This window comes from Clavelina lepadiformis, chromosome 6 (assembly GCF_947623445.1).
Source record: "Clavelina lepadiformis chromosome 6, kaClaLepa1.1, whole genome shotgun sequence".
Lineage (NCBI taxonomy): Eukaryota > Metazoa > Chordata > Ascidiacea > Aplousobranchia > Clavelinidae > Clavelina > Clavelina lepadiformis.
Window position 1 is genome coordinate 17486289 of NC_135245.1, and position 14288 is coordinate 17500576.

Here is a 14288-nt window from a genome sequence, read left to right on the forward strand (position 1 = left end):
AATTGCTTCAATGCTGTACATCAGAGGATGGGAAACAACCCACCGTAAAAGAAACCCCATCTTGAGCCCACAATGATTGTATCGCTAGGCTTATAGAGCCAAATGGCAGAAACATTTTTAGGCCATAACTTTTCAAACAGGAAGTTATCGGTATTCGAAAAAAGTTTTACCTTACTATTAAAGAAAGACAGCATCTAGGCTATATGAGAGGCTTCCCTTTTGACCTAAACTCACGTTTCATCCCATGACTAAATTACAGGACTATTGGCAGAGTCCATTTTAGAGCAGTATTTTTGCTAGCTCTAAATCAGTGTTTCTCAACCCCGAGTCCGCGGACTCATTTGAGTCCGCATAAGGTTTTTGTGAGTCCGAAAGCCCATTAATTACCGTATGTAATTAGGCATAGGTCATAATTTTCGCGACGGCTTTTCGCCTCAAAAAGTAGGGGTCGCAAGAGATACCTTGGTGTGTTGGATAATTTAGAATAATCTGAGAGCCTTGCTTATTTCTCTTGTTACGCTGGTGGCAATCCAAATCCTTAATTCTTTTGTTCTCTTCTCCTTCCAACTCCTGTCGCTCGAGTCAGCTTCTTTTTTCTCTTTTTTAAAAGGAGTCAGCGCTTTTTTTTTTCTTTCCAGATATCGGGAATGATGGACAGCTCATGGTGTTTGTGCGATATGTTGACACAAATGACTATGAGGATCAGTTTTTGTTTTGCCGTGCACTTGTCAAAAATACCACTGGGGAGCAAATATTTAAGAAAGTGGATTCGTTCTTTAAAGAACATCAGCTTGAGTGGTCTGACTGTGTGTCTGTTTGCGCTGATGGCGCTCCTCCGTCCATGATGGGAAGTAAAACGGGTTTTATGAGTTTCGTGAAAAAGGAAAACAAAAACATTTCAGTTGTTCATTATTTTCTCCACCGAGAAAATCTGGCAGCAAAAGAGAAACAAGAAGACCTTGCCATAGTTTTCAAAGAAGTTGTTTCTGTGGTCAATTTTATTAAATCTCGTCCCTTGCACACACGTTTATTTCGTATGTTATTTGATGAAATGAGGGCAGAACACAATGGGCTTCTGTTCCTTTCAAATGTTCGTTGGTTATTGCGAGGAAAGGTACTGGAAAGTATGGCTAACTTACGTGATGAAATCAGCACCTTTTTGAAAGAACAGAAGCATGAATTTGTTGATCGCTTTAGCGATGACAAATGGGTTGCCAAATTGCTTTTCTTAGCTCAATTTTTCAGCCATGTGAACCAATTGAATGGCTATATGCAGGGAAAAGACAAAAATATTTTAGATGTAACAGAAAGCATTGATGCGTTCAAAGGTAAGTGGAAAGTGGGAAGATGGCTGCTTTTCCAGCGTTGAACTTATTTGTTAAGGAGAAAAAATTTATTTGCGCGGTATTCGTCAAATCTTTCTTGAGCACCTCAATACATTTGTTTCTGAGCTGGATCGATATATTCCTTCCCACAATTATAACAAGACAACTGGGTACGAATTCCTGTTAAGGTGTTAGCGTTAGAGGTTCATTCAGAAATAGACTGCATTGCTGAACAGTTGATTGAACTGCAAAGTCGACAGATGTGGAGAGACAAGTTCAAAATTGTTTCTCTGACTCAATTTTGGGCGAATGTTCTGTCGGAGGAACTTAATCTTTCTGACCTTTGCAAACAAGCAACAGTAGCTTTTTTGCCCTTTCCGACTACATACTTGTGTGAAACTGGATTTTCAACATTGGCTATGGTTAAAACCAAGTACCGGAACCAAGTTCAACCGAAAGATGATATCAGATGTGCATTGACGACCATAATTCCTGATTTCGACAAACTTGTGAAACAACTTCAAGAACAAGATTTATAGTGCATATGTGCCCAACAAACAAACCGCTTCTGCTTTTTTATCTTACTGTATTAGTGTTGAATTAACTAATTTTTTGTTCCTATTACCTGACTCCGCGAATACTTATGCTAATAGGAAAATAGTCCGTGGGCTAAAAAGGTTGAGAAACACTGCTCTAAATTAATCTAAAGCTAATCCACTTAAACCAAAACTCTCGCCTCTCATGAATACATTATCTCGAAAGTTAATTTATACAAAAAAGTTAAACACTGATGGCAGGTTGCAAACCTGCATACTAGCCTCATCACCTACCACTACCTGACGGACAACCTTGCTTGCCAACCTTGAAATCTGCTGGTTACCATATTATGATTTCTTAACTTTGATAAATGGGCATCGGTAATACAATCACTTAGTTCAAGAAATGGTAAAAAAACAAAGTTATTTTTTTCGAAAAAGTGCATCATTGTCAATTTTTTGTCTTTGAAACTGGCGCAACAAATTCCTCCCCGAAAACAGTTAGTTCACCTAGTAAGTCTGATAATATTGGATTTAGGCTAAAAGGTGTTTGGACATGTTCTGTCTGTGGTCAAAATGCTGTAACTTCTATGCCAAAGTGAAATTGGCAAACTTCATCCACCGAATATTTATGCTCATCGTCAAAATAGTAAAGGCCAACATCAATATAATAATTGGTCGGCTTGGTAGCCGAGTTGTTCGAGGGCTGGCCTTGCTATAATGCGGCTCGTGTTTGATACCCAGTGGCACTACCGTTGTAATACACTTTGGCATGGCATTAACGACACTTGCTCCTGTTCAGAGGATGTGGTGGACAGTTCTAAATTCGGTATAAATATCACAAAACAAATTTCGATTCTGTCCTTGAGAGGACAAAACCTACCAGGTATCAGGTATAACATAGCCTACCAGATATCAGGTGGCAAAAGAAGGTAAGAACTTACTTTGGAAAGTATCCGGTTCAAAACAAATTGAATTTAGTGTAATACTGTGTATCTAGTTTTTATTTGATCTCGAACCCAAATCTTTCTATTTACAATGTTTGTTTTTCGAATAAGATGCATTATGCCAGCTTAAGTTAAGACAGTAAAATGTTGTTGGACCCAATACTTTTTAACAAAATTCTTGCCCCCTTTTTTACCTGCTATATTTCCAATGTTCCCAAGTTCAAACAGACTCCTAAAAAGTCGTCAAGCTCAAGTTGCAAGATTATATCTGTTATGATTAGATCCTTATAAGATTCAAATCAAATTTTTTTGAAGAACTGACTCGAGTCGAATTCTTTCACAAATAAGACGAAAGTAAAGTCAGTTCATACTTCAAGACAAGTGAAACAAAAAGGAAAAATATGTTTTTTTGTGAACCAAAAACATCTAAAGTTTTTCAAAATTTGCTACACCCTACTCATACTGCTCTGTAATGAATTTTCTACTCTCCGCAAAATTCAACAAAAAGAGCAGTAGCTTTTTAGTAACATAACTATACAAGATGTCCTGATTAGTCTAGGACCAAGAAATATTTTTCATGTTGTGGTGCACATATTTGCTAACTCATTTGTCCCAGTGGCATACTTGACAGTACATAACAGCGCAGTTGTTGGTATAGTCTCAACAGGCAAGTTAAGTAGGTGTAAAAATGTGGTACATGCATCAGCTATAAGTTTTTTTTCTGTTGGAGTAAGTTAAATAATTGGAACCACAGGGAAGTTGTGACTTTGTTCAATTGCTTGGTTTAAATTAATCCTCATTCTCTTCTGTTTATAAAAGCTACTATTAAAAATATTTTTCTCTTCGTAAACATTGTTTTATTGGCTTACTAATTTAGGAAGTTTATTAGTGCTCAGTATATATAAAATCAAAATAGCATTGAACATGGATATGCATGCGATGATATCACAGGCAAAGAAAAATCAAAAAGAAATGGAAAATAACAAGGTATGAAATTTAAGTGTATCTCAACATATTGCCAAGTATTTTGATGTGGATTAGATGTAATGTATGTATAGTTTTTAGAATAATTTCAAGAGTATTTATAAGTGTATTGCTTTGAATATCTTGTGTTGCTTACTATCTTGGAAAAGGCTAATAACAGCACCAACAAAACTGATAACAAATTAGTGAATATTTGCAGAAAATAGGTTACACCACCCAAGTGCGTCCCCCACAGAAACTTCAACGAACAGTCAACCCTGATGCAATAAAAGCATTTTTAAATCGTAAAAAAGAAATGGAAAAAATTCAAAGTAACAATTAAAATTTTGTTCTCGTTATTTTGTTATGAGATTTAATGTATTTTCTTTAACATAGTTATTCGATTTATTTATATATATATCAATTGTTTCGCCTGATTATTAAAAATTTTTTTTTTCTTAATTTGTAAAAACATAGTTTGTTTGTTTGTGTGATAGCGGAGGAAAAATTGAAAAAAAAACAAAATCTTCGAAAACTTCGAGATGAACAGAAACACACCAAGAAAGCCAAGGCCATGGCAAGCAGAACAAAGGACAATATGCAGGTTTGTAGTGGCAAAAGTAACTTTTTCTGGGAAAACTGATAAAATGGTGGCGTAATTTAACTAAGAATTGGGCTACTTAATACAAATTCCGTTGGAGGTAGTTGTTTGTTTTCATATATAAGACCTGTTTTTCTCTAAATTATATTGTAATGCATCTTTAAAAGGAAATATTCCCTGAGCTATAGAGAAAATTGGAAGTGTCTAATAAGTTGTTGTTATCAGAAATACTGACCAACTCTTTTGAATATACGTATCAGCAGTAAAATGTTTTGATTTTTTGGCGATGCGACTTTGCTCCTATTTTTGTAGTATTTTTTATTTTCACTTGCCACCAAAGTAGCATACAATTGCATCAAAATTTTTTTTCTCAAATATGCCTTTCTATGATAGCAATAGGTGTCATTTGCCATTTAATGCAGCAAATAAACTACTTAGTACAAATGTCTTGCGCTTGTTCACCAGGGTTACAAAGGAGATGCTGCCAAAAATGAAACAAGTTTATCTCCAGAAGAGGAGCGAATGCACAAGGCATTTATGAATAAAGTAAAGCATCAGGTAAAGTAGAGTAGATTACTGCTTAAAAACTGCAGTTTTCCGGCATTTATTAGCTAATATACGAAGTCTGTTCAAAAAGTATCTGACCTCTTTGTATGAAAACAATGCATATATCACAAATCTTAATTTCTTTGAAATACTCTTCTTGCAAGGTCAAGCACTTTACTTATTGCCTTTTCCGCTTTTGGAAACATCTCCTGAATGAATGTTCTCAAGCTCCGCTGTCGATGTTTTATAATATTTTTTGTGACTTCTGTAGGGTTCATTTAAGGGGCTTTCAAATTTGGCAAAACAGCCAGAAACCACATTGTGTGAAATCAAGAGAGTAACGGGGCTTTTGCGCAAGTGTGAAGTGTCATATTGTCTTTCCAAAATAAAATTATATTACTTGGTAAGAATGACCGGGTGCATTTTCATAGTGAAGCTGTCAGTTCTTCTTGGTCAACAATTATGTCTGGCCGCTTTGCACAGCATTATTAAGGCTATGTCAAACATCCAAGTAGTACTTGTTGTGTCTTTTTGGGTTTTGGTGATTCTGAATGATTCAATTGTGAAGATTTCTGCATCATAACTAGGGCGATTATTTTTTGACCTAAAAATTGAAAATTTTGACATTAAAAAACTGTTTTTTGACAAATTTTGACGCATGAAGATTTCAAGTAGTTAAATTACCCATTATTGTACAAAAAGTTAAAATTTATTGTAGTAAAGAAGGGCAAAAATCTGAACACAGACCTAGCCTATTCTGAAAAGGGAAATGAGCTAATTACAAATCACTGCCAAAAAAACTGCAACTAAAACACAACAAAAACTGTTCAATACATTTGTCTAAACCAGTGATTCCCAACCGCGGCTCTTAGAGCCGCATGCGGTACCAAGCTGGCCTTTTTGCGGCTCTCATTGACCCCTGAAAATCCCTCAAAAAATATAAAAAATCTATTTATAATAATTAGGGCGATTATTTTTTCACTTGTTAGTTGGAGTCTAGTTGGATATTAAGTTGATTTGTGTTATTTTTCTTGTTAGTGTTGCTATTCGTTGGTACATGCTTTCTTGCTTTAAAATTTTCGTTCTAATTACTTGAGTGTTTTCATGCGACTCCATACGCACTCTGAAGTTTGAAATTCGGCCCCGACACCAAAAAAGGTTGGGAACCACTGGTCTAAACTAAAGATACATGAAGTATCTAAAGCAAAACCGAAGCAAGAGCTGATTCACAATAGTAGACAATGGGCCATTTACAACAGTATAAAGTAGGCTGCAAGGTGTACAACGTAAAATGACAAGTTCACCTACAGTGCTACCTCTATGACACCATGACAATGCAGTTTGTAAACAATTTTGACTTGGTAAAAAATTTTGACAATTTTTGACCTAACGCTGTAAATTTGACAAATTTTTGACTTTTTTTGACAAGTCAAAAAATAATCGCCCTAATCATAACCATGAGTCCAGGTCTCACCAGTCATGATGGTTGCCACAAATTCTAGGTCATTTTTTGCGCCGTGTAACGTTTCCTGGACAATTTCCACTCGGAGTTCCTTTTGTTGCTTCGTCAGCAACTTGGGAATGAATTTCACCGACAGTTTACGCATGCAGAAATCTTCAATTAAAATAGAATGAATTGCTACTCTGCTTATTCCAATTTCAACATTTTTCCCAAGTGTTATATGACGATCTTTCATCTTAATTCTGCACATTTTATCAATAACCTTCTCGTTTCAGCTTGTGGATGCCTTACCTTACCTGCCTAAGGCTTCATCTCCAAAGGCTTGCTGAATCGTAAATTGTTTTAGTTTGATTATGCTTTTTGTCATTTCGCTTGCAAACAAAAAATTTGATGGGCATACACAATACAACCGTACCAAATGCTTCGAAAAAGTGTGTGACACCAATTACAAACTTGTAATAGTGACATCACAAAGTGCAAAAACAATTATGCTGCTGTAGCATTCTTTTTGGTGGTACGAGATAGCCTAATGTCGGATACTTTTTGGATAGGCTTTGAACTTTGACAAACTGCATTAATAGTTTTGTGTTTCCTTTTTATTAAACTTTACTCTACTTGGTAGGTGTAAAAGTTGGGAGCTTTAAGGTAGTATTCACTTTTGCTGTAAAATTTTAAGGCTCATCCACGTGGACCTCGCCCACTTGATCAAGGCGGAGGCAGAAAAAAGTTGGTCAACGGATGCAAAGAGAAGTCGGAAAAACATTATAAAAAGTCTAAGCATGCCTCAAACTTCAACTATAGTGATTTAATGAATCTTGCACAAGAACAGGCGAGCAAATGGTCGGATGATTCTTCCAGTTTTTCAGGTAAATAGCTTCATGATGTGCATGTACAAACTATAATGACAGAGATATCTAGAGCTTGGCGTATTTCAAAGATTTACATAATTACCTAAATGCAAATTATGGTTAGGCATCAGCAGTCACTGTTGCATAACTATGTTACTAACGTTGCCATGTCAACCTTTGTGCTTGTAACGACAGTTATCTAGTCCCTGGTTGAACTCACTACCAAACACAAAGTAGATCTCGCATTCACAAAGCATGCTGTTGGTGTTGAGAAAGGCTGAAAGTTAGGGTTGTCTGTATTAGCAAATACCAATTAACAAAGAGATTCATTTGTTATGACATATGATCCTGGCTTAAAGAATTGTGGTCTACTGAAACCTTTATCTTATTTGTCCAAAACTTTACCCAATTTCGGCGATTTAGCAATACTTTTTGCTTGTAGACGATTCAAGTGATGAAGAATTGGATCCAAACAAACGCTATGAAAGGGAAAAACGAAAAAGAAAGGAGTTAGAAGCACAAATAAAGGCTTTAAAAAGTGGAAAACACAAAGCTGACTCAGCTAATGGACCTGCTTTTAAAGTCCCAAAGCTTGACAAAGGAATGAGCGAAGAAAATAAACAGGAAAAGGTCAAGGCCATCCTTGCCAAGTTCAATAAAAAATCGCAGAACAAATCTGATGCCAGTAGTAAATCTATTAAACCACTAGATCGAAGAAAAGGATTATGTTCTTCGGCTACAAAGAAAACCCCCAACAATTTTAAAACTGTAAAGCAGGAGCTCAAAAAACGAGTTTGTGATCCAGTTCCGAAAACAGACAAAAAACCAAATGGATCTGTTGTTGCTAAATCAAAGTTTGTTAAAAAACCTGTCAACAACCAGCAGAATAACGCCAAGAAGGATATAAAAAAGGTTGCAAAATTAAACAATTCTACAAAGTCATTTCCTAAAACACCTTCCAATCCTTATGCTGAACTCATGGCGAAAGCAAAGGAGTAAGTACTAAAATTAGCGGTAACAATCATCTTTCGAATTGTAATAATTTGACTCCCAACAGAGAAACATGTATTGATAGAAGTGACCCTGGGACAAGCAGAATTATTTGTATAGTATGATTTTATTATCACCTCAACTTACAATACTTTCTTGAAATTTCAGAATTGCAGGAAACAAGTGTACTTTGAGTGTGAAACCCGATGTGGTGCGGACCAATTATCCAGGTGTGTCAATGACAGACCCAAAAAATGCCACAATCCATAAAGTAAAAGGTAACACAGATTTTGTGCATGAACTTTGCTTTCAACTTCATTCAAATCGAAAAAGATTTGGATTTGTGATAATACAAATAACGGATTTTGACATTTGGTTAAATTTTATGTCAGTTTATCTCTGATCAGTTTAATGTGTGCCGAAGCCCTGGGACTGATTTGTCCAACTTCAGTGAAGCCAAGATTAACCTTATATGAATTAAGTGAAATTGAGTTGGTTTGACTTCATGGTACTGCATAGCAGGGCTGTGGGAGTGTGTGTCACAACATCAAATGGGTCTATAATGAATTTTAGGCATTGAAAAAAAAGTTTTGTAGCCAATCTCTTGAGTTGGTTTATAAAATTTCTATATGAGTGTACAAAGGTTTGCCAGTTGAAACGTTTGCTTGCTTTTTCTCAGCACCTTCTCGAGACGCGATAATAGCTGCATACAGTCGACGAGGAATTGCTCCAACCTCACTTGCACGACGACCTCATGCCCGCATACACGATGATGATGAGGATGAATATGACCCTGAAATGGATGATTTTATTGATGATTGTGAAGACGGTATTATGAAAAGCATGATGTTTACTTTCGAACAGCAACAAAATATATCGAACATTTAAATATAAACAAAAATGTGGTTTGATTAAGGCCGAATTTCGCAAATTTGTGCTAATTTGATTAGTAGAATGTTTTAGTATGATTAGAACAATTTCCAGTATCTCTCTACCGGCACCTCAAATCTTTCTTTCAGTCTTTTACTTGTAACACGTTTCAGGTTTGGACCACAGCATTTCGGCCGAGATTGGTGCTATTTTTGGTTATAATAAGTTCAAATATGGAAGAGAGAGCGAATATGAACTTTCCAAGATGGACGCTTCATTTAAAGACATTGAACGCGAGGAAAAAAGAAGGTACGGTGTTTTGTATCATAATATCACTGACAAATCGAATCATGTCAGCATTTCTTTTAATGAAACTCGTATGTTTTTAAGCTTGCGCATAGCTCAAGAGGAAGATGCGAAAGAAGCAAAATTAGAAGAAGAGAGGAACAGAAAAAGGAAAAAATAAAAAGTGCAATATCAGCAATAGTGTTTGTAATATTTATCGTGTTTGTCCTAGCTTGTTTTGTTGCACCATGACCACTGATGTATGGCATTTTCTTGCCAAGGTGCCCGTAATATTGCTGCCAGGGTTATAGTCTTTTTGCTGCTAATTTGTTTTTTGCTGCAATTTGCTTGGCTTAAAGTCGACGTGGATTGTAATAAACGTGCCTCAGAAACATGTCTTTTTCATCTTACATTATCTTGAACAGCGGTTTTTTAAGGTTTGACATTGGCGACTGCAGTTATGTTATCTAAGTGTGTGAAGGAGGCGTCAAACCCCTAAAACTAAGATCTTTATGAATTTGTTGTACAACTACGTAGGGCTTTAAAAAACCTATTTAGACCAATCAGAAGGCAGCATGGTTGGAGTTGTTTTCAAGGCTGGGAATTACACTAGCAGTTGGCGCGCTTCAATGTCCCAGGTCGCGTGCGTGAATTAGGCTAAAAATTAGCATGAAAGTAGCTAAAATTGGGTTTCTTAGACCAAAGATTGTAGTTTTTATTTTGCGCCTCTGTAAAAAAGTTTGATTCATGGTTTTGTGATGGCATTTTATGGAATAGTAGTTCAAAGCATACTAAATTGACTTGCAAAATTTCAGAGAGCCCCATGGATTATTTTTCGAGTAATCAGTCTTTTAGTAAATTTACTGTATAATAAAACAAACAAAGATTTTCTGGCATTTTATGCCTCCTGAAAGTAACCATAGCTGCTTTAACAAATTATTTATTATTAAAATTTTTTTTAACGCCAAAATACAGCACCTACTAAATATATTTTCTGATATAAGTTAATCTAAAGCATAAACACTACGCTGCTGAATACAGCGTTCGGCATATCCGTTTTCCTAACCATTGTAACTGCCTAAACTTATCATTGAATTGTGTGACCTGCAGATAGCAAAATAGGCTACTTACCTTTCTAAATAATTAATCGGTATCCGTTATGACGTGATAATACGTTTAATGTGTGTTATTGTGATGAAAGGTTATTGATTGAATTGCGGTGCAGCTTATGTTTTAAAAGTCTGGCATACAAATTGATAAATTTCACACAAAGCATAATGAGATAGAATTGTCGCTGTGCCGCCTTTCAGTGGTGTAAAAATTTGCCAATGAACATCGGTTAAACCAAACGACAACTCACCGATCACCGATAATGTATTTTTAGTCAGCGGCCTGCAAGTTGACTGAAAACTACAACATTTTCCTTTAAAATCAGCACAATTCCAGGAGAGGCATTCCTTTCACAGAGTAAGTCGGTTTGAAGCACGTTTTTCCAAAAAATGTCGAAATGCCTAGTCCAAAATTTCAAGCCAAACGTTATAAAAACGCCAAAGTGGAAGAAGCATAGATATCCTATAAAACACTTAAACTGAAATTGTGAGATTTAAACACTGTAATAATAAATAATAAACTATAACTTATTCGTTATACTTTTTTCCTTTCTTAGTATCTTTCAAAGTTACATTCCTCAAAATCCAACTCCACTTCAATGTAGTGAGGAATGGGAAACGCTGTTAATTTTCCAGTAGGATTACGGAGCTTTGGTATTTATATTCGTTTCTAGTTATGTGGGGTAGCAACTGGAAACACTTATGAAGAATTTTTGAACCATAGTAAGTAAGCATTTGTGTACAAAACTGATGCATTTTTATCAGTTTGCTTTAGAGAATCTTCATTATACAAATCAAGATTTTTCCCAACAAATAAATCGAAACAAAATCATGTATGTTGAATTTAAAATGGAATATTAATTCTTATACAACAACGGTGCAAAAATGATGTGTGCTGCCAGTTTTTATCATGGTCAATTTGCAAAAGCTGCATAAACGTAGGATAGTTGATTCGTCATCTATTCTCTTGCAAAAACTTGCAGTAAACACATTGAAGCTTTCGTTGCATGACGTTTGTACTAAAGTGGTATCAGATTCTTTACCCTTGGATCAAAGAAAATCATTGCTTTACTGTCGTACGTACGGAATGTAAAAAAATATGTTAAGAATCTAATACTGCAACTTACAACACTTTCTTCTGTCTGCGTCAGAACCAGTTTCCAGATAACCTTCATTTCGTACATTTTTCTTCATTAACTGTGTGGAGCGAAAAGTCACCCGATTCGTCTGCTTTCCGCCCATTGAAATGGGTGAAAATGCGGTAATATTTTCCCATTCGAATGGTAGGAAGTATGCCTTTCTTACCCTAGAGTAAGAGATGTGCATTTGGAATGGGGAGATGTTTACTTCGGCAGAAATATGGTTTGTGGGAAACCCCATTTCTAAAAGCAGGTCCATTTTAATGGGCAGAAAAATAGACGAATGGGGTTCACAAACCATACTTGTGCCGAAGTAAACTTCTTCCCATTCCAATGGCTTATATCTTACTCTAGGGTAAGAAAGGCATACTTTCAACCATTGGAATGGGGAAAAATTCCCGTACTCTGGACCATTTTAATGGGCGGAAAGTAGACGAATGGGGTGGAAAAGTACAATGCTAACCGTTATTGCACAATAAAGACTAAAGAATATCCTCATAAACAATTAATGAACAGGAAAATATAGTAAGTCCAAAAACTAAAAACATGCAAAATGGCAATACACTATACTATAGTCCAGTGGTTCTTAAACTGGGGGGCGCGCCCCCCTTGGGGGGCGTGTAACATTCGTAAGGGGGGCGCGAGAGATGACAAGGTGTATATGAGCTATGTCTAAACATGCTTTCTTGACTTTCACTATAGGTTATTTTTACTAAAATTTTAAAGTGTGTCACGATGGCAATCGTATTTTTGAAATTTGGATTCCTAAATACGTCAATTGTTACGTCATAATATTTGGTGTTTCTCCTCATTGAAGCGTATCGTTTTCGTTTACTCAATCATGCACTCCTAGCTCGACTAACTGTTCTCTTGTCTTCTCTTTTTGCGGTGACCTGTTTTTTCTCACAACGGGGGGCGGGGTAGCAAGAAAAACTTTTACAAATGTATCACTTGTAGAAATACTTAATTTACTTTAGTTTTACAATTATGATGTATACAGGAAGTCAGATGTTTTTGCTACTAAGCTATAAATATCCGATCAGTTTACGACATATAATTTTCGAGTCATTAACGATTGAAAATTTGTGTGCAGTGTCGACCACACATAATAAAAATACTGGGTCAATTGACCGTGAACAAATTCACCGGCGATAATTGGTCGTGGTCAACTGACCGGCAACAAATTGGCAACAATAAAAATACTGGGTCAATTGACCGTGAACAAATTCACCGGCGATAATTGGTCGTGGTCAACTGACCGGCAACAAATTGGCCGGCGACACAAATCAACCGCTACGCATTTTATTTTTATTTTTTACAGAAATTAGCGTTGTTGTTTATTCAAATTATATGATTTAAGTGATAATATGATTTGAGGTCAGTTGGTTCTAGGTAAATTTACGTCACGGTCAGTTGTCCCCCGGTCAGTTGTCCCCGGTCAGTTTGTTCGCGGTCAATTTCCCACGGTTAATTGTCGTGGAACCGTCGTTTGCAGCGTCATCTTCATGAATATAAAGACAAAACCTAGGAACAAACTTGACTGTGCAGCCGACCTAAGATGTGCATTATCTTCCAAAAAGCCTCGAATTAATCGTTTGGTTTCCCAAAAACAACTACATCCTTCTCATTAATGAAAGTTAATTGAAAATAAATGTTGTTTTGTTTAATGCTTTTTTATTTTGCAATGAGGGGGGCGCGAAATTTTTAGGTACCGTCAAGGGGGGCGTGTGCCAAAAAGTTTAAGAACCCCTGCTATAGTCAATATAATGACTATAGGAATATTGTGCTATAAAGTAGTAGGTTAGCCCGCAAAATGGTAGTTTCTGAGTTAACTACCATTTAACAAAAATATTACAAACCACAAAAAATGTAGTAATCTTGCATTTTTTAAGTCTAAGGTTCTGCCGCTTTTTCTGCTCGTTTATTGTTTGTGAGCATATTATTCTTGTTTCAGCATGCTATAACAAGGTGACCATCATACATTTTATACTTACATACTCCCTAGGCCTAAAGTCAATGGCGGAAAATAAACAATACAGGTAGGCTTAAGCTACAAACGTTTGATACAAAATGATGTGTTGCAGTGTTTTTTTTAAAACGGCGTAATCTGCAAACAATTAATCGTGCTTGAAAAACAAAAAATAAACTTGAGTTTTGTTCTGATTGATAAGAAACGTTTTCTTGTCTTATAAAAAATTGTCTTTCGGCAATAAACAAATAAATATTGCCGTCTGTTACTTAAGGGGTCAAAACGGAATATTTCCATCACTGTATGAAAAGTTAACGTTTGAATCGTCATGAAAAAAGCGAACCTTTTTTTGTCGATCCAGTGTTGTGTTGTTTCAGTCAAGCGAGAAAGCCACAGACTTCTGTGGTCTTACCTCGTAGAAAAAAGCTAAACCTGTGTTTGTTAAGTCAAAATGGGTTAACGCAAGTTAGCCGAAGATGTTTTGGTTGCGTTGTGACTTACACATGTCACTGAAATTCTATATTTGAAATATGGACTTAACGGAAATTAAGCCTATGACGTGTAACACACTATGGAAGCCCATCCTTGCAATTTGTAACGTATTTCAGTTAGGCCGAGCCTATAAACCGATCTTAATCATAGACTACTTAGCTCTGGCTACTCGCAACCGTCAGGCCGTACAGATACAGATAGAAGAG

At 36.1% G+C, this 14288-nt stretch overlaps 1 protein-coding gene across 1 annotated transcript; it reads left to right on the forward strand.

Annotated features, from left to right (window-relative positions):
• The first annotated feature begins 3639 nt into the window (after positions 1-3639).
• Positions 3640-9767, forward strand: LOC143463141 (uncharacterized). The gene is made up of 10 exons (XM_076961525.1): positions 3640-3795; positions 3992-4103; positions 4269-4375; positions 4838-4930; positions 7057-7246; positions 7671-8223; positions 8387-8496; positions 8898-9047; positions 9262-9397; positions 9479-9767. The coding sequence occupies exons 1-10, from the start codon at positions 3733-3735 to the stop codon at positions 9552-9554; spliced, it is 1590 nt and encodes a 529-aa protein (XP_076817640.1). The 5' UTR covers positions 3640-3732; the 3' UTR covers positions 9555-9767.
• Positions 9768-14288: the final 4521 nt, after the last annotated feature.